At 43.2% G+C, this 19,336-nt stretch overlaps 1 protein-coding gene across 1 annotated transcript; it reads right to left on the bottom strand.

The window, feature by feature from the left end:
* Positions 1-247: 247 nt before the first annotated feature.
* On the bottom strand, positions 248-16,035 carry LOC148594970 (uncharacterized). The gene is made up of 14 exons (XM_088523235.1): positions 15,666-16,035; positions 14,632-14,889; positions 13,627-13,801; positions 12,787-12,996; positions 11,721-11,935; positions 10,290-10,603; positions 9,151-9,430; positions 8,116-8,204; positions 6,664-6,810; positions 5,720-5,895; positions 3,608-4,859; positions 1,988-2,070; positions 1,137-1,499; positions 248-563 (listed from the first exon to the last, which is right to left on the bottom strand). The coding sequence occupies exons 1-14, from the start codon at positions 16,033-16,035 to the stop codon at positions 248-250; spliced, it is 4,248 nt and encodes a 1,415-aa protein (XP_088379361.1).
* Positions 16,036-19,336: the final 3,301 nt, after the last annotated feature.

Genomic DNA, 19,336 nt, shown 5'->3' with positions numbered 1-19,336 from the left:
ATTAACCAAGGACAGCAAAGGCCTCTTATTTCCACAATGTCCCCTGCGTAGCAATCAGTAGGGCCGCTCAGATACTGAATAAATAACTACTTGGAGAGTCTGAAGATTCAGGAAAAAAGATCTTATTAGGGAACTAAAACTTATTAGGAAAAAATGGAAAGCAAAGATAAAGAGGAGAAGCAGCAGGGGAGTGCACCAACAGGAGGGATCTTTGCAGCTGCCGCTGGAAATGGGAGAGAGGCTCCATTCAGTAGCGTTTCCTCTGTCTTCCGTTCCCCTTGCCTTTGGCTTCCTTCTCCTTCCGCTCTGCAGCCGTGGTGAAGGTGATACAGTAAGCATCTAGAAAATCCATCAGCTTTGCCTTGGAAATCTTCATGCCGTTTGCTTTCAGCTCTCGGTGCAGTGCAGCCAGCTCAATTGGCTCGTAAAAGAGGACCTTGTGGTACAGGACTGAATTTGTAAAGATGTAGTTTCCCACTGCGTCCAGTGTATCTGCTTCCTGGGCTGCTGTCTGAGAAGCTGGGAGCTCCTCTTCCTCATCTTCGGATATATTGCTACAAGAACTAAAAGTGAGAAAAAGTGCAAAAAACAATCAAGGAAACAACTGGTCATCAAGGGCACACTCAGAGATGCCCAAGTCCCTGGCTGCCAACCCTTGCAATGCCCTGTGTAGGATCTCCGACACCAGCAATTGCCAAAGGGAGGGAGGCAGAACACGCCACGTGTTCTGCAAACCTGCACGTCGAGCTGTGCCGGTGCTGCCCGGCATTCCTTGCTCCTGCTGCACTACTGCTGACACACTTGCTCTGTGCAGCACCACACGCAGTGCTCACCGAGCAGCGCTCCCTGCTCCTCTTGCAGGCTCTCACTCAACCCTGCGAGGCTCCTTGCAGTGCCAGCTTTGAGCTCTGCCCATGTGCAGTTTCACCCGTGAGCATTTCTGTGCTCTCAGAATAGCTCACTAGCAATTAGACTGAAACGCACAACAGAAGAACTTACTTCAAGTGACAAAAGCTCAGGGAAGCTGCCTACAGTACAGATCCCCTGTATTCTGCATTGACACTTATATTGCCCATTTTCCCAGCTCATCTCTGTGCTGCACAGTAGACTCCTTTGTTAGTATTTTGTTCCCCTACCTCTGTATACCAGTAGAGACATCACTGCCATCCAGCGAGGATGACGATTCCTGAGAATATGAGGATTCCTGAGATGATGAGAGCATCAGCTCCTCCTTATCAGCTGCCAGAGAGCTCCTCTCTGGAGATACATTTGGTGTCTGTCTACCGTTGGAGATTTTGGCACGTTTCCCACCAGCATGCCCGTTAGTCTTCAGCTGCCTACGGCGCTTGGCTGGAGGCCTCTGTGGGGGAAGCTGGGAGGATGGGATATCATCCTCTGTGTCAGTATCCACATCCGTATCCACGTCCTGGTGAGTATACTGGAATATGGCCTTCAACTTTAACACCATCTGGTGTTTTGGGAAAGGACGAACTCCAAATCTGAAAGAGAAAGGTAGGACTTAAGCCTAAGATAATGCTGCGCCTTCCACTGCTATAGCTCAGGAATGTGACCAGGCCAGGAAGCTCAGTGGCCAGCTGGAAGAGCATGACATTGGAAAACCATCAAGTTTTCCCCTTTAGCACAGTAGCTGCCTTTCACACCACCTACCAGCAGGTTTCTCACAGAATCACAGAATGGTTGGGCTTGGAAGGGACCTCTCGAAATCATCTAGTCCAACCCCCCTGCTCCAGCAGGGACACCTAGAACATGTGGCACAGGGTGACATCCAGGCGGGTTTGGAAGATCTCCAGGGGAGGAGACTCCACAACCTCTCTGGGCAGCCTGTTCCAGGGCTGTGACACCCGAACAGTAAAGAAGTTCTTCCTCATATGGAGATGGAACTTCCATGTATTTTTTCTGCTCATAAAGAGATGTACTTGTACTTTTTTTTTTTTTTTCTAGATATACTTGTAGAAGCAGTGCTAACCTGCTCAACTCCCTCTTCAGTTCTGGGGTCTTCATAAGGGAGTAAGCTGGCATTGGTGTCATAGGAGTCTCAGGAGACTTGTCCTTCTCAGGAGACTTGTCCTTCTCTTGACAGGCAGGTTCTGCAACAGAATGAAATTGTCATCAGAATTAGTACAGAAGGATATAGGAGGGATGATATCTTCCCCTCCTGGTGGCAGATATTTTAATGTTATATAGTAACTGTTTAAGAAGAACTACTTGTCTGCAAGCTGCCCTACTAAATACCTTTATACTGAACAGATCAACACTTTCGTCTTCCTTGGGTCTAGGATATTTGTTTTTTACTGTCTTTAAATCAGAAAACAAATTGAGCCATATGTTAGGTCTGAATAAAAAAGCCCACTGGAGGCTTTGATAGAACTGCTGCAAGCTAATTAAAAATATATGTTTACTGAATTCTGTGAAGTGGTTCTTTCCCAAGGAAGAAAATTGCATAGGAGAGACTTGATGCAGAAGAAACCGAACAAGTCAAGGTTCTGGGGGCCTGAATTAGATACTGATTTAGTGATACTGATTTCCTGATACTGTGAAGCACAGTCAGTCTCAGGTCATGTTCTAAATCCTGCTTGTTAAACTAATTACTTACGATAGTATAATTAGTAATATATCTAATAAATATTAAGGGATAAATTGCTGTTCTTAGAGCTTAGATGGAAGGAACTGTCCTAGTAAGCAGCTGACCCCAGAAGGGTATGACCCCAGAGGCTAGTGTTCTCTGTGTCATCAGACATTCAAGCAGACAAGGCCCAGCTCCTGACACCACTAAGTGCAATCTGGTGGCAAAGAGCAGCTTGGCCCTTAGTCTTGTGTGCGTCCTGAAACCGCTCACTGTGTCCTCCAGTTGGGACCAGTGCTGGACACACAACAATCTGTTGGAAGAGCCTACAATCAGCAAACAGAAGGGCAGGGCAAGTCAAAGCAAAGGCAAATCAGAAGAGCTTTGCAGGAAAATATGCAGAGAGCCTACCCGTGGGCAGGAGAGGCACCTACTTCCAGCCAACCTCTATACTTCTACCACTGGAAGCAAAGCTTACCCGATGTCTTCGTGCAATTGTTAGCACATACATCAGTGATGAATGCATGAAAAACAAGACCCATTACTGCAAGGAATAATCATTCCCTAGCATGCAAAGTGAAGGCTGTTTGATTTTTTTTCCCCTCCCAGGTAATGTCTCATCATTTCTACAATGCATACGATCACTGTCAAAGCAGCAGCATGAATGGATCACAAATGGCTACGCTCCAACTATCCCACGTATTTAGTTGCACTCCCCCACATCAGAAGCTGACTGTACCTTCTTGTGCCTGGCCCTGACTGCTTTGGATGAGAAGGCCAAAACACCCTCTCAATATAGCAGGTGAACAACAAACAGGATGATCACCTAAAATGACAACAATTTAACCTACTTCAGTGAACTCTGTACAGATACAAGCTCTCACCGGGAGTCTTTGCAAGGTCTGTCGGACAGGCATCTGCTGAAGCTGACACCTTCTCAGTTAAAAAAAGCATCTGTGGGAATTCCTCCTCTTCACTATCCGAAACTTCCCAGAATCTGGGCTTCAGGAAACTTTCAGGAGAGCCAGACTCTGGTAACTTCCTCTCTTGTTCTAGCTCCATTTCATCATCAGAAGATGAAACAATAATATCAGCCTCTTTTCTGTTGTGGACTGCAACATCCGGAGTTTTTATGACTGGTGTTGACAAAACTGAAGCATATTTATGCTTGTTTAAATCAGTGCAGGAAAGCTCTTCTGGAGAAATTGTGCTCTCTATGTTCTGATTTCCTGATGTAATGTCCTGCTCATTGGCTTTCTGGAAAGCTATTTTGGGAGACGGGAATGGTTTTTGATTTCTCTCTGGTGTTTTTGCTTCTCTGGGAAATTTCCTATCCGATTCTGAAGACATAGGTGAAGAACCAACAGCAGGATAAAAAGACATAGAAGATTTGAGAGGAGGACTGCCAAAAAAACCATCCCTTTGTGGAGAGAGGTCTTTTTGTGACTTGGAGTAAGGAAGCAAATCATTAACATCAACATGTTTTTCGCTAACAGCCTTTCCTGACTCTTTGATAACTTCTTTCATTGGAGAAGGCTCACAGTATTCTATCTGATTTTTGGAAAATAAGCATTTATAATTTTCACGCCTATCAGTATCATTGTGCAGTGAACAGTTGGTGAATTGTTGTTCTTCCAAGCGGTCGTCTCCTCCCATATTATGTGAAGCCTGAGACAACTTGAAATCTTTCCCACTTTCCCATCTCCTAACCCCCTTCTGAGGTTCAAACTGACAAGACTCAAAATTGATGCTTGTGGCATTCACATTTTTGTATCCACTTGTATTCTGCATTTTCTCTTCTTCAGACAAGTCACATTTGGATGTTTCCACATCATTGTCTTCCCTCAGATGTCTGAAGTCATTGCTTATCAAGGCAGATATGGACCTTTTTGCCTCTTTTTTCTCAGTCTGCTGGTTCGCACCTTGGGCTACCTCAGTACCCCTACAGATGTTGTAATCTGTGCCTTCACTCATCTCCAGTTTGTCTTGAACCATTTTTCTTTGAGTTGCAGCAAACTCATATATTTCCTCCGGCTCCTGTTCACCCACCCCGTTGTCGTCTTCCTTCTGGCATGCAGGGTTTAGCACAGCTTCTTCTTCCTCATCTTCAGCCACCCACACTGAGTTCAGGAGCTCTTTGAAGTTCTCAGCTCTGTTATCATTATCTTCATCGTCTCTCGCAGAGAGGAGATCATCTTCTGGATCCACTCCAGAAGATGCCTGGCTCTCTTCAGCGCAGTCCTTACACTTGAGCACAAGTTCCCTTAAATCAAACCTGCAAGAATGTAACAGAAATGTTAATGTTTATCTCCCTCAAAATTCATTCAAAATTCCAAATGTTATAGTTGCCTGATCAATCTAGTGAGTCTTGTAAAGAAAGTTAAATTTAATTTGTGAAACTGTTGTGCCAAATTAGACATGCAGTTTCAACATTAATAAAGTCAATAACAATTTCAGGTTTTCACTCCGTGTCACCATAATCTTCTCAGGTTTCACACTTATTTCCCCCATTCCAAACAATGCATCGCTGCCACTACAGAGGATAATCAGTTCTCCTTGATTAGGTATGAGTTTAACTGACTATCAACATAAAAGAGCAGATTTTTTTTCCTGGTCTTTTTCAGAATTACTTTAAAAGGAGGACACCTACATTTCCAGAACTAAGTGATTTTGATCCGATAGAATGTGTTTCATCTGCTGCTGTTTCAAGTTCATTATCTAACACATGTCTAGGATCATGACTGACATAACAAATTAGCATTCCCTGCATCCACATTCTGCAAGTCTCATTCAGATTAAGTGTGTCACTAGGGCAATGCTTTGAGAATTACACTCATCACCATTGCCACCATCAGCTGTCATTAAAGATCATGAGACAAAACTTGGCAAAAGTGTTCTAGTCATAAACCAAAAATAGAAAATCTCAAGCAGATGTAACCTGAAGAAAGATTCATGAAAAAATGAGGATAAGATGCTCGTGTGTTCATATTTCACTTAAGATGGAAGCAGAGGTACTTGCATCTCAAGTGAAATGAGTTTTGTGAAAGCCACTGAAACCACAACAGAAGGTATCAGGTTAAAGTCCATGTGGCTGAAAGCATGAGGTGACCCAAAGCACACTCATATGATACAAACCTGGTAGCCAAAGCCCTCAGCTGGGGCACAATTCTAGCAGGGATGTCAGTATAAGCAGTGTAAAGATATCGCAGGAACGCGAGGACTGCCTCTTTTGTCACATCGCTCAGCAGCACCCGGCGCGTCTGCTCGTCGTCATCGTCCTTCACCTTCACATATATCCCTTCGTCGTAAACCTGTGCGGTAAAAGGAAAGCAAACAAGGTCCACTTCCTCATAACGGAACAACACCAGCAGTATCTGCTCTCTATCAGGCCACTAATTTTTTTTTTTTTTGTGTGTCAAAGTCTGTTCCTATGGCCAGGATTTGATGCCTCAGAGGGAAGCTAAAATGACCAGAGATACAGAGCTCCCTGGGGAATAGGGAGCTCCATACAGCTGTTAACTTGTACCCTGAAGCTTTCAAGGACCCCTCATAAATGGTCCTAAGCACCTTGAGTTGAAACTGCTGTAATCATGCATGAGGACAAAACGAATTCTACTGATTACAGAAAGAATGACAAAACTTTGTCAAGAAGTTGGTATGGTCTGGTGGCAGCTCTGTCAGAGGGCAAGTTCCTGTCTTCAGCCCACTGCCTTTCATTGCCTTTGCAGGAAATTGCACAGGAGCAGGCTGGAAACTGTATGAACCAAAATGCTTCTGGAAACACAGAAATTACTTCACTGGCCTTGCCAAAGGCACAGGTCAATGCAGCTACCTCCATAGCACCTGTGGGAGTGACAGACCTCTGTTTGGGTTAGTTACAAGCACAGCTTGTAAATACTGTCTATTCCATAATCAGCAGGTCCAGAGTGACTTGCCACTGGATCTCCAAATACTCTGTGCTTACTGTACGGCATCACTAACTCATTTGTTGTGATCAGTCTGGAATAGACGGTCAAACTCCTGTTACTGCAAAGGGGCTTTACTCGAGGGGAAGAGAAAAGTCTAACAGCAGTACTTACCAGCTGAACAGCCCGAGGACAGCGTGCATACAGCACAAACATATGGGCATAAAGGATTTCTCCAGAGTCCACTTGAAACTGGATATCACTCAAGTAGGCGTTGTTGACCATGATATTGTAATCTTCTGCCAGCATCCTGAAAGAGGACTAGAACATAGAAGGGACACAAAGACAGTAGTTGTTACAGCTGTAAGGCATTTTCCTGGCAGATAAGGAGGCAACAGCCCAGTTTGTCAGCACTGCTGTACTCTGGGTCCCAGCGTGGGTATGGCTGCCTTGGCCTTCTCAGGACTAACAGAATCCTTATCAGTGCAAGGTCTTCTTGAGGGAGGCTGCCTGACTGTAAGTAGAAAGCAGCTTTACCTGAGACACTAATTGTTGACCTTGTAATTTCTGAACCTAGCGCAGACTGGAAGAAAGGCAAGTTTTATCCAACTCCATGAGATGTAGTTCCACCAGAAACAGCAGAGCTCTTTATTTTATTAGCAGTTCTAGGTTAGTTCAGTGGGAACTCAACCTCTCTACTTGCTTCAGTGTGTTTGCAAGGAGCCAGTACCAGTTAGCATGGAAACAGCAGCACACGCTGGGCCATTTCTTCCAGGCTTCACAGGTGGGCTAGAGGAGACTCTGCACGTCATGGACTGCTCTCCAAGGGCAAGACAGGAAGCTCAGTCTGGAAACCTGTTAGGTGTTTCTTGCTCTCTTTTTCTTGGCAGGTAGGACACCTGCAAGACGGTACCCCGAGAAGGCAGGCACTGCTTTCCAGGCAGGAAGCCCAGAACAGCCTTCCTGCTGACACTAAAATTATGACTCGAAAATGGGGAAATTAAGTAAGAACAGAAATATTCTGGCTGCACCATTCTCTGTGCAAAAGAAAGACTGGAAAGGAAGATAAGAGGAGAGGCATTGACAAAGTTCTGCTCAGAACCATGCAAAATGGGTGCGTACATGAGCCTGGATGAAACCCCAGACAGTTCTGTCTCTCCTGGTCTCCAGGAAGTGTGGCCTGTGTCATCTAGGCTGGGCATCAAAGCAGAGTACTACCTAAGTGCTGAGCAGATACATCCCTAGTAACTACCCCCAAATACTCTATGCACTACAGCCTCAATATTTAACCTGGTTCTCTTTGTGTAAATTATGCACAAATTTGCTTTATGTTACCTGTTATTTTAAATTAAGTAGGACAAACACTCTGAAACACCCACAATCCTGCCTGTGGGCATCAATGAAACATCACGTATTTGGACTTCAGTTTTGCCTAGGATGATTCCTGTGAGTGACTGTAATGCTTAAACATCTCTGTTTCTGTGAAAATGAATGGGAAATACTCCATACTTCTGGAAATTAATCAAATGGGAGAGGCTTTTTTTTTTTTTTTTAACAAATAAACAATACAAAAATACAGTGCAAATAAACAATACAAAAAAGGGGAAAAATAACATTTGTCCTTACATTTATATCGTTGCTTCTCGGAAATCTCTTCTCTATGGGTAGAGGGGCAAAGCCACTTAGTGAAGAATCACTGGAAGTCAATTCTTTTCCTCAAAGAAGAAAAGGCACATCTCAAGTCATGTACAACCTTCTTGTAAGACAGAACGAAGTGGCAACTCTTAACTGCCATTTCTTCCTTGCCATGACAACTCCCCAAGAGACTCCTGTCCCAGGCTGACATTTCTGAGCTGAATGGTTCAGCCTCCCCCTCTTGGCTTTATCAGATGCATTTGGTTTTCTTGGCATATGACCAGCAGCCATTTGCTGCAGCTTAATAGGAGAACTGAGGGAATTTTACCCAAGTCAAGTACAAAGCAGAGAGACATTAGATTTAGCAACCATAGTCTTCACTGATGAGTGAACAGGAGACACACAGTGCATATATTATGCTAAATGGTTGGACAATTTTAAGGCTACCATTGGTCTTGGAACGTGCCGTTGTGCAATGCACACCACTGTAACCAGGGAAGTTAGAGCTGCTCTTGAAGGAATTCTAGGTGGTGGACTTTTTTCAGCCTGTACAGATCAACTTCAGGGACTGTGTATCCATGTACCAACACAACATCATCTCTTACGCTCTTCTTTCACCAGGTCTTCTCCTGGTGAAACCTCGTAAGACAGTGCTGTCGGCAAAAGCCACTAGGCAGAAAAGAGCATATATTTTGGGGATATATTTTTGCCTCACGATTGGCCGTGTCTGGGCCCCCGGCTGGCAGAAACGCATCTGACACCTTTAAAGGATTTTTAAAATAAAATCTAGAAGCTGCTGTCTAAGAGGAGCTCTTCTTAAATATTGGGATCTATGAATCATTTCAGAAATGTCAACTTGATTGTACCTAAAGCCTACTACAGAACAATGCCCCCAAATATCACCCCCTGGATCAACAATATCGTCTTGCGGCTGCTGCCACTGCTCTCCAAGTTCAGTATGGCTAAACGTGGCTCCTCATAGCTGATGACACCAGAGAGGAGGCTCATGAGGCTGCCAGAACTTACTTGGCTGCTCTACTTCCTGAGCGTCGTTAAGCTCAAGCCTCCACTGAGTTTGTGCTTCCATGGCCAACTCAATCAGTTGCTGCAGAGTCTCAACATGAACCTTCTCGCCCTGAGACGAAATCTGTCCAGCCTGTTCAGAGCCCGAGTCGGCTTCATCAGCAGCTTTTTCTCCAGTCTCTGGAGAAGCAGGATAATGAGGACTGAGATCAGGCTGAAGTTGCTGAGATACTTCTGGTTGATCAGATCCCACTGATGGCAGAGAAGTCTCTGACTTACAAATCTGATCAAAGGAGAGAAAAAAAAAGACATCAATAAATTAATTTGGTATGTATTTGCAGAGTTCAGAGTACAGTCTCTGAATTGATCTCTAGTTCATACTTTCAAAATATCTTAATAAATATTAATAAAATACTTTGAGCGATCCCCGGATACATACTTGCTCTCCAAGAAGATAGTGCTATAAGGCGACAGACTAAAAGGTCCTGTCTGTTTCTGTAGGCAGCATTTATAAAACTACAGAAAAACGAGAGGCAAGACATCTGGATAATAACAGAGTGAGACCGCCCGGTTTAAACTGGATCACAGTCCTGCATGCAGCTTCAGGCAGTGGGATACATGGGGAAAGCCTGAAATGCAAACGCTTCACTTTACAACCCTAGGAGTGCCCATCCCCTCCTCAGTGTAACACACAAGCATCCATCTTCAGTGTGAACTTTCCACACTGTTCCTTGCTGCCTTGATACAAAACATGAGTAAAGAAAGAGAAAGGCTCTGATTATAATCAGTCAGAGAAAAGTATCAAGAAGGACACAAGAGTCAGGCTACTGTAAAAATAGCTAAGCTAGTGGCAAAATGAAGAGGCTCAAGCCCTCTCACTCAGTGCTCTGCTCCCATTTGTTTGGTCTTCCAAAAGCCCAAAGAACAGCATGGCAACACAAGCCTCAGCCTCCTGTCCAAAAGGGAGAAGTGAAAGTTCAAGATCACCAAACCTACTTGTGTGAGACCAGGGGACAGTTGTGCAGGAGCAGAGAGCATGCAGAGCATGGGGTGACTCACTTAAATGGCAGAAAAGAGAAGGGCTACAGAGCAAGTAAACTGTGGCACACAAATACCAGAGGAAGGAGAAAAGAGCATCCCACCTGCACAGTTATGCAAGGTACGATTGGAGGGGTCAGTTCGGCAGTGTAGAATGATTCAGGGTCGCAGGGCCCTGTTAGAGCACTGCTGTTCCATAAAGGGCAGTCCTTGTTTCTGGGCGATGGCATGAGCCAGTCTGTTTTCTCAGATCCATCCTCCAAAATCCTACTGGTGGGAAGCCGAGGAGTGGGAGGGAATTCCATCTCTTGTGTAAGCACCATGGCGGCTCGCTCTTCAGTCCTTTTGCGGGCTGTCTCTGGATCCCGCAGCAGTAACGGTGGAGGAGTAGTTGGGCCTCTTTTACGTGTTCTTTTCTCTTTAAAAAGAAAAGCAAAAGAAACCCAAATAAATGAACAGCTGAACACATAAGCAGAGGAACTGAACCTGCCAGCTTTTTCAAGTGTTGCAGTTGGCAATGATCAAAATGCAACTACAGCAGAACACAAGATTTCTGCAATAAGTCCCAAGCCTCCCGTTACTTCTGCCAGAGAAACAAACCTTCAGGGAAGACTTATTCGTGCACACATGGTCCTGCTGGGCTGAGCTGTCAAATCAGATCACTATGAAAGCAACTGATACCTATGTGCAGGCTACCTTCCAGACCCTTTGAACAGTGAGCGTACAGTGCTTTTGGCTAGTTAGCAGCGCTTCACTCAAAAAAGAGAGAGAGAGAGAGAGAGAGAGAAGAAAAAAGACTCCAAAGCCATGAAGGACTGCTTTTGGTGCGTCTTGATCACTGGTGATGGTCACTCATGTCAAACCACAGCACATATGAATCCTGCACAGCTCTCATTTGTCAGGTCTGTTTCTCAGGTCTGTTTCTTTACTGCCTTTGACTTCCTAATTCCCAATATAATTGGCAGTGGTTATCAGCAGGAAGAGATTGAGGAGAGCCACGAAGAGCAAAGTGTCTCCTATGTGCAGAACTCAACCTTCCCCCAGGGCAACTGGCTTCTTTTCTGACCATTTTTGTGCATTTAAATAGCAAACCACAGGTTCAACGTGTGTAGTTGTATGCACATATACTTCAGAAAGAAAGCAGAGCAAGGAGAGAAGGATGAAAAAGTTGCATAATCAAGGGTATGGGACAGTGAATAAGAAAAATGCACTGCAAAAAAAATAACAATGGTCTTTTCATGTTTTCCCTTTGGGATTTATTAAAAAAACAACTCATCTTAAAAACATTCTATAGTTTTGAAACAATCAACCAGTGAAATAAATATAAGACTCAGAATGGATTTCAGTGAAACATCCTGCAGCCTCCCTTGGCTATCTGTATGTGGATACTTTGCATTACTCCATCTCGGACAACTTAAATGAAACAGAAGTGTGGTTGTCATCCCCTATGCCCAACAGAAAAGTTGGTAGTGAAGAGCAGGCTGTTACATCACTCCTCCAATAGTATAGCCTGAGACACTCACGGTGACACATACCTGATCCAGGCTTCCATTTGATTGGCAAGGCAGCCACGGGTTTCATATTTGCAGCTACTGCTGCTTGTTCACGCTTTTCTTGCTCCAAGAGAGAGCGTGACATTGCCATAGCAACCTGCAGATCTTCATCCTGAGGTTCCATTTTGATCCTCTTTTTCATTTCCTTGGAGTCATCTCCGGAGAACTCTCTGCGTTTTGATATGTTTGGTTGATTGCTGAAACGTAAGAATGCAGCAGAAAGCCCAAGTTAACATAACATAACTGGATCAGAGACAAGAAACCCTGAGCGCTTCAGACCAGCTGCCCCACTTCCTCAGAGAGATTCCCATATCCAGAATAATAAGAAAGCATCAACAGTACTTTTTTCTGTGGAGGAAAGAAAAGGATTTCTTATCATGAGTGGAATTCACAGCAATTTGGAGAAAATCTTATTTTGGAAAGGTAAACATAAGACTGCAGCACTGACAAACTGCCCCCCTTTTTTTTTTTTTTTTTTTGCAAGGGCAGGAATGGCCTTAACCATCTGCTACCTCAAACCTAAACTTTGTATCAAAGGGCAAAAATCAGGTTGAAGTCAAGAAGACCGTCACCAAAACCGTTCTGCCAATCTTACACTTCCAAAGTAAACAAGCAATGGCCCTTCCTCAGCACAATAAGACTTAAAAGTCCTTTGGATACATTTCAGGCAGGCACCACTCGCTATACTCTGAACATGTTGCTCAAATCCCAAAGAGCAGATACATCTCTGCACCCAGCACAATTCAAAACATCCTGTATGTTTCCTCCTTGACTCTGTGGATAAGGCCCATGTATCCAGGACAGCAACGAGCCGAAAAGCTGAGGCCTTGGAAACACAGATACTCCAAAGAGACTGTATGCTCATATAGCATGTTCTGCTTAATAAGCTCAACCACGCTATTCAGCTTTATTACATAATTACCTCTCAGAGCATAAATATTTCTGACAAATTAGTGTAAGATTATTTACTTCCCATTTTGCTCCTGTCTGCTGACTCATAGTCATCCACCACTTTTGAAGGAAAGCAAGATTTTCACCAAAATCTTACCTGGGATACTTAGGAGAGGCAACTCCAAACTGAGACACCTGCAGTGCCTGAAGCAGCATTTTAGGAGGAACATCCATCTTCACAGCACAGCGTTTCAAGTGAGTAGTTTGGCTCTCGGAAGTTTGGAAATGTTTGCCACAGCTGAGACAATCAGGGATTGCTGGTTTGCTGGAGGAGGAGATCTCTGCTGCCTCCATCTCATCCAGACACCTGGAGGATGATGGAAATAAAACAAAACAAAATAAAATAAAATGCTCTTTTTGAACCTTGCCTCCTGAAATGCTGTAATTGAGCAACTCCAACTACTTAAGCAAGCTGTTTACAATACTTTCTTTACAGAGAAGCACAGACTTTTCATTTATAAAGAGCTAGCTGTATGTAATATTTTAACAGTATTTGATATTTACCACTAAGGAAACTGTTAGAGAGTGCTGGCATCAATTTAAGCCCACACCATTCTGACAAAAGAAAACACAAGGATCCTTCCCTTAGCCTTCCACTCTCATTACCTGTGGAAAGCAAAGGTCTATAGTGCCTATATATAGTATTTACAAAGGTATATAGTGCACAGTTTTACAAAAGTATATAGTGCATAGTCTATGTATTTATTCATCTTGCAAAACAGTATCACATCTTTCCTTCAGCGATAGCTCAGATTTGCAAACAGCTGACATAACCAAATGTTCTTAGGAAATCATTATTTAATTGAATAAATGGTGTTGAAATGGGCAGATTTTGAAATGGACACTAATGGGTAGCTTTGCTACCTAGTCTGCAATTACATCTTCTCTAAGGCACTGCTGCTGAAAGCCACACTGGCCTTTCATGCTAGTGCTTCACCTATTAACGTGCTGCCCCCGTCGTGTTGTGTTCATGGCTGAAAGATCCTTCTGGCAGATCTGACAAAAAAACAAGCCCTTCTCCTCTAGGCTTTCCGGGACTTCCTCCTTGATCTTCTGCTGAAGGGCAAAAGCCAAAGCACCATCGTCCTTTGTGGATGGAAGATCGTGGGTAACTGGCACAGAAGGGAGAGATGATAGAGTTAAACATCTTGTAGTGAAAGGCATGAAACTGTTACATTTGTCATGATTATTTTATTAACTTAAAAAACCCCTGCAATCTTCCTGTTGCATCTTCACATCTCATTTCTCACAAGGGAATGCACAAACAGTACAGGAGAGCACTACCCCAGGAGTGGAAGGTGGCAATTGGTTCATCGCACATTATGTATCCGAACCAAAAGGAGAGTTATGTTTTAGATGAAGTTTCTGGGAGAACATGGGGTCTTAAACATTACATATTAAGCACAGGAAATTCTCATGTCCATAGAGAACCAGCAGGGCCTTGACTTTTAAAGGGGCCTTGACTTTTAAAGCACCAAAACACCAAAAAAAGTGCTATGAATTCAAATTGCTACGGATTCAATTCATCTGCATAGAACATCCTATTTTGTAAGTGCTCAGAGATTTACAGAAGACACGGAGTAACTAAGGTCATATTTATATGAGCTACACAATATTGCCCCTGAGAAGAACGACTGGATTTACTGATGCTCTTAGAATCTCAACCTGTTTCCAGAAAGTAAATTCTCTCTCCAGAACTTAACATAAAATCAAATTTCAGCCTCACAAAAGATCTAGGAGAGAAGTAGAGAGATCAATACACATTTATCAATAGAGAAAGCAAGTTCTCAGACATGTGGAGCGATTTATTCAGCATCACACAAGCCACCTGTCCAGCTGTGAACAAAGCCCAGGAATCCAGACTGCTGCTCATGCAATCACCCTAAGCAGCCCTCAGCACTCTCCATGCACACACAGGAGCTAAATAACAGCAGAAACGTACCTTTTTCCGGGTTCTCTTCCTCGCTTTCATCAGAGGAATTCCTGCTAGCTGCAGCCTTTGGCAAGCTATCGCCCAGGCTATGTTTTAGCTGCTCAGGTGCCACTCTCTTGAAGTGCTGCATTCTCTCCACCGCCAGCTTTGCTGCCCGCACCTTCGACCCAGGCAGCAGTGGTGTCTTCAAGGTGTCTGAAGAGCAGGTCTCTGGTTGTGAAGGACGGAAGGATAGTGTAGTCTGGGAACAGTCACTCGGAGCATTCACTGAAGGGGACAAAGCACAGTTTCCCAGTCAGAATTAAACAGGTAACTGAGCTGCCCAGGGAGCTCTTGGGAAGCTTCCCAAAACAGCAACCTGAGATAGTCAAAAAAAATGAACATGTTTCTACTCTGATCTTCAAGCCCTATCCATGGTTCGGACTTTCAGGCTCAGAACCAAGCAACAGGTGTTCCTAAGGAGGGGTGGTAACGAGCAGCAGGCTAACAGCTCAGTGTATCTCCGCTCTGCTTTGAGGCAACCTGTGAGATCAGACCAAAGATCTCACCAGCCCAGTTTCTGAGTGCAGTCACTAGTAGATAATTACGAAAGGGTATCAGGCAGAACAAGTACAAAATAATCCTTCTCCTGGTTGACCTTAGCTGTCAGTTTAAGGATTTCATGCACTGGTGACTGCCTTCTGGTCATCATATTTAGTCATCACTGAAAGACCAATCCTTCATGAATTAACCCAGAACCTTTCTTAATTTATCTTTTTGGCCTTGGTGACAGTCAATGGCAACATAATTCAACATTCAATACAATAACACACTGTGAAAAAACACTTTGATATAATCTGAACTTGCTTCTTGATGATTTGAGGGATGATTTACATTCTGAAGTCGCAAAAAAAAAGGTAATGATTCCCTCATATATCACTCAGCACTTAGGTTTCACCTTACTGAAGAACTGCATACCTCCTCCAGACTTCTAAAGAGCTCTACTGAACTGAGTCTTTTCAGTACTAGCCTATTTTCTGTCTGAAAGATTTCAGTGCACGCACCTGTCACATTCCTCTTGGTAGAGTAACTGGTCACTGTGCGCAGCTGGCTGTCAGGGAAAGCGCTTCTCCTGTCTTCTTGTGACGTCCCACCACTACTGCAGGGCACAGCATCGTCGTCTTCTTCACGCATCCCTGTCGGCACCTTAGAACCCAAATTTTGTGGCAAATCTTTCCCCTTCACTACTGGAAAGCACTGATCGATTTGGCTCCCAGGAACAGATCTGCCTGTTGTAGTGGTCTTTGTCCATTTCTGAACCTTCTTTGTTGCCTCAGTATCCTCAGCTTTCTCCTCAGTATCCTCAGCTTTCTTCTTTGCCCTACCGACAATTTTTGCCCACACTACTTTAAATTCATTGTCCTCTTCATCCATGGTGCTGCAGGCTGCAGTAATGCTGCCTAGCAGCGCTACAGGGAAAGATCTCAGGAACAGTCAGGGCTGCGTCTTCTCTGGCTCGCCGCCTTCATTCTTCAGACGCCAGCACTTCTCCACTGTTCCAACGGTGGACTTTCCTCTGTGATTAATTCATCTGCATAGAATATATTATACCATTTAGTGCAGCACATTCTCCAAGGACCCTGCTTATTTTCACTCAGCACAGTGATGACTTTCTTGTTCAGAGGATTTTGGAATAGAAGTGAAGCATTTCAATCTGCCCAAAGCATGTGTAGGATCTTCATGGTACGCTAAATCAGAAAGATTTACTGAAGCCCTTTAATGGAAAAACCTCTAAAAGGTGGATATGTAAGATGGTATACGCAGATGCAGTGTGAAACAGGCCTCTGGTACCAATTTGAAAGAGGACATTCTTTGAAGACTCTTCTTTGAAGGAGAAGAGATTCTCATATAAAATATTGCAGCACATAAGTATAATAGCACATATTGACCCAAAACACTAATACTGTACTTTCAGCACAGACAGACACAGGCCACATTCAAAAGCATGCTGACCTCTCCTTTGAGGTCAGAATCCTGCCTGGAGCTCAGAATTTGAGATGTCCCACTTGTATATGCATCCATAGCTACATTTATATAACACAGCAAAAATGAATGTATTCGCTCCCATAAGGTGGGGAGGAAAGACTGTCACTCGGAGTGCAAAATTTCATTTTGTGACACAGCATATTTAAAGAAGAGAGCCTGTCCCCATGATGAAAAGCAGCTAACAGAGTAAGGCTTAGCAGTGCTTGGCCTTGCAGAAGAGTTTCTTGGACAGATGAGAGAGCATCTAACAAATGTGCCCACCCTTCTTTCACCTCTGTGTTCTTACCTCCTCCTTTGGCTACTCAGTAGACACTGACCATGTCTCATAAACTGTTGTCACATACACCAGATAAAAGTATTGTCTCTTTCTTAGCTGGTTTAAATTAGCTTCTTGAACTAATTTTAAAAAAACCTGATTTAACTAAGTTTCTTAATCTTTCTCTACAGTAAGAATAACAGTGCTAGCTAGTGATTTCTTGGAACAGCGACAGGTACAACAACATCCATATGGAAATGCCATCAATCCCTGAGCAACACCAGAACTAGATTTCTATTCTTAGACATTTTGATTGTCCTCTTCTTCCTAGCCCTATGTTCACTACGGTTCTGGCTATTTTAATGGAGCTTTTATATTGACTCCCAAATCCATTTCTTTCAAAACTTAAACAGAGTGTTTCATTTGGAATGGCAGCAGCTGTGGTTCAGTTGCTCCAATAAAGCTCTGGGCACCAAAAGACTCAAAATGCAGGAAGAACACAAGCAGGATTGTTTTCTCAAATGGCTTGGCTGCAGCCATGCAAGGCTAAGGAATGCTGGTTACACATTTTCACAGGTCAGCCTTTCCTATAAGCAATTACAGATGTTAATGGATTTATCTATTTTAAATTCCACCTCCCAAACCTGCAGAGGACTTTGCTGTGAGTCTTGGATCATTTCCTGAGAGAGAAATTGACATTTTCTGTAACCAGTTCATAAATTTATTTTTTTCAGACAGAATCTTGGAGTAGTTATCACTACAAATTGACCTTTTTTTTTTTTTTTTTTCCCCTAAGTAGGAGGAGGCACACAGAGAATCTCACATCCTCCATGGCTTTAAATAACTCTCACAAGACATATGCGTACACATGTCATATTATTTACGGTGACTTCCTGATGTTAAACTTTTGTTTGCAATTAATACTGAATGCCCCAGGCAGATCACGTGAGATCTATAAGCAATGCAAACCTAAGGATTAATCTGTCTTACTCCTCCATCTACAGACATGGAGTGAGGCGTAGGCACAGACCAGGATCCTCTAAATACATCTGATCATGCTGTCATTCATGTACCTTAAAGCCCCTTTGGCACCATCTTGTAGAGCTTGTCAAGTAACGGTTTTGCAAAATTATTTATTTCAATATAGAATTCGATTAATTTTGTAAGATTTTAGGACTCTACAAATCACACAAGCTGGTCAAATAAAATAAACAGCAGCACTTACCTATCCACTTAGATGTTCGGTCTATAGCCCAACTGAACCTTTTGATGTATATAATCAAAATAGCACAGAGCAGCAAGAACCTAGATGGTTCTTGAAGATGGAACCTAGAAATTGGGAGGAAAGGGTTAGATTTTAGTGTATTTTTACTAATTCCTCTTTTTGCTCAAGTTCCAAGCTTCAGAGGGTGGGAGAAGGTGACAGCACATGCTCTAATGGTGCTAAGTTTAGCCACTTCACAAGTACCTGTGTACTTAAATATGTGTGTGAATTCAAATATTACTCAGGATCTGCTCAGCCCAGCACTGCTCCCAGCAGTGAACAGCACTGCTCCTGCAGAAAACAAACAAACAAACAAACAACAAAACCCCCCCACGCAGCTCTTTGGAGGTCAGAATAGATCAGGCTAGATAAAGTCCTGAATAACACAACGCAATTCTAGAGCTGACCCTATTTTGAGCAGAAAGTTGGGACTCATGATACCATGAATAGTCTGCCCTTTCTTTTTCCATCTTGTTTCCTAATAACTTGCTTGAACCCAGAACCACAACTCTATGGCACACTCTCTCCTACTGAGACATAATGCAAGAGCTGCACAGTGCAGGTTCTCTGGCTTTGTGGAAGTGCCAATATAATATATAATACTGAGGAGAGAGAACAGGAGTTACTCAGTGAGCAGAGCACAAATATAAGTGTAGAAGACAAATTCCAAATCAGGTACTAACCTTTCTGCTCCAGTCTCTGTCAGTCTTCCTATGCCAGACAAGGGTAACTGAAACAGATAGGGAAATACAAGCAATGACAAATTAACAAGCAAAAAATAACGGCTAAAAAAAAAAAAAAGATTTTAAGAAGCAACTTTAGCAATGACCAGCATCATTGTCTACCAGACACTACCCACTTATGTTCCCTCATAACCCATCAGTGCATCATGTTCATGTTTCCTTTAGAGCAACCCCCCTCACTAGTACCTCGTACATAAGGCAAAACATTTTATATCTAGTAAAATTTTTATCACGTTCCAGAAATTAATTTTAAATTGGTACTTACATGACAAAAACTGCCCCTGTTTTTTAAGTGTTATAGAAACTAACCTCCTATTTTACAGAGCATCTTATTGAAAACAGAAAAACTTCACATTATACCTCCTATGGAAGGATAAAGGGGAAGTAATCATAAAAATAAAAAGTAACGGTTGCTCAGTGCAAATT

Source organism: Tinamus guttatus, unplaced genomic scaffold, assembly GCF_059628265.1.
Source record: "Tinamus guttatus ecotype Peru unplaced genomic scaffold, ASM5962826v1 Tinamus_guttatus_pri_ptg000172l, whole genome shotgun sequence".
NCBI classification, from domain to species: Eukaryota; Metazoa; Chordata; class Aves; order Tinamiformes; family Tinamidae; genus Tinamus; species Tinamus guttatus.
Note: the sequence above shows the minus strand (reverse complement) of the source record. Positions and strands in the feature narration are given on the sequence as shown.

Bases quoted from the DNA above. Each gene is read 5' to 3' on its own strand.
- LOC148594970 (XM_088523235.1), bottom strand. From the start codon at position 16,035: ATGGATGAAGAGGACAATGAATTTAAAGTAGTGTGGGCAAAAATTGTC. The intron at 5,896-6,663 runs GTAAGTACTGCT...TTTACCGCACAG, and splicing joins GTCCTCGGGCTGTTCAGCTG to GTTTACGACGAAGGGATATA. The intron at 564-1,136 runs GTAGGGGAACAA...TCTCACTTTTAG, and splicing joins GTCTCTACTGGTATACAGAG to TTCTTGTAGCAATATATCCG.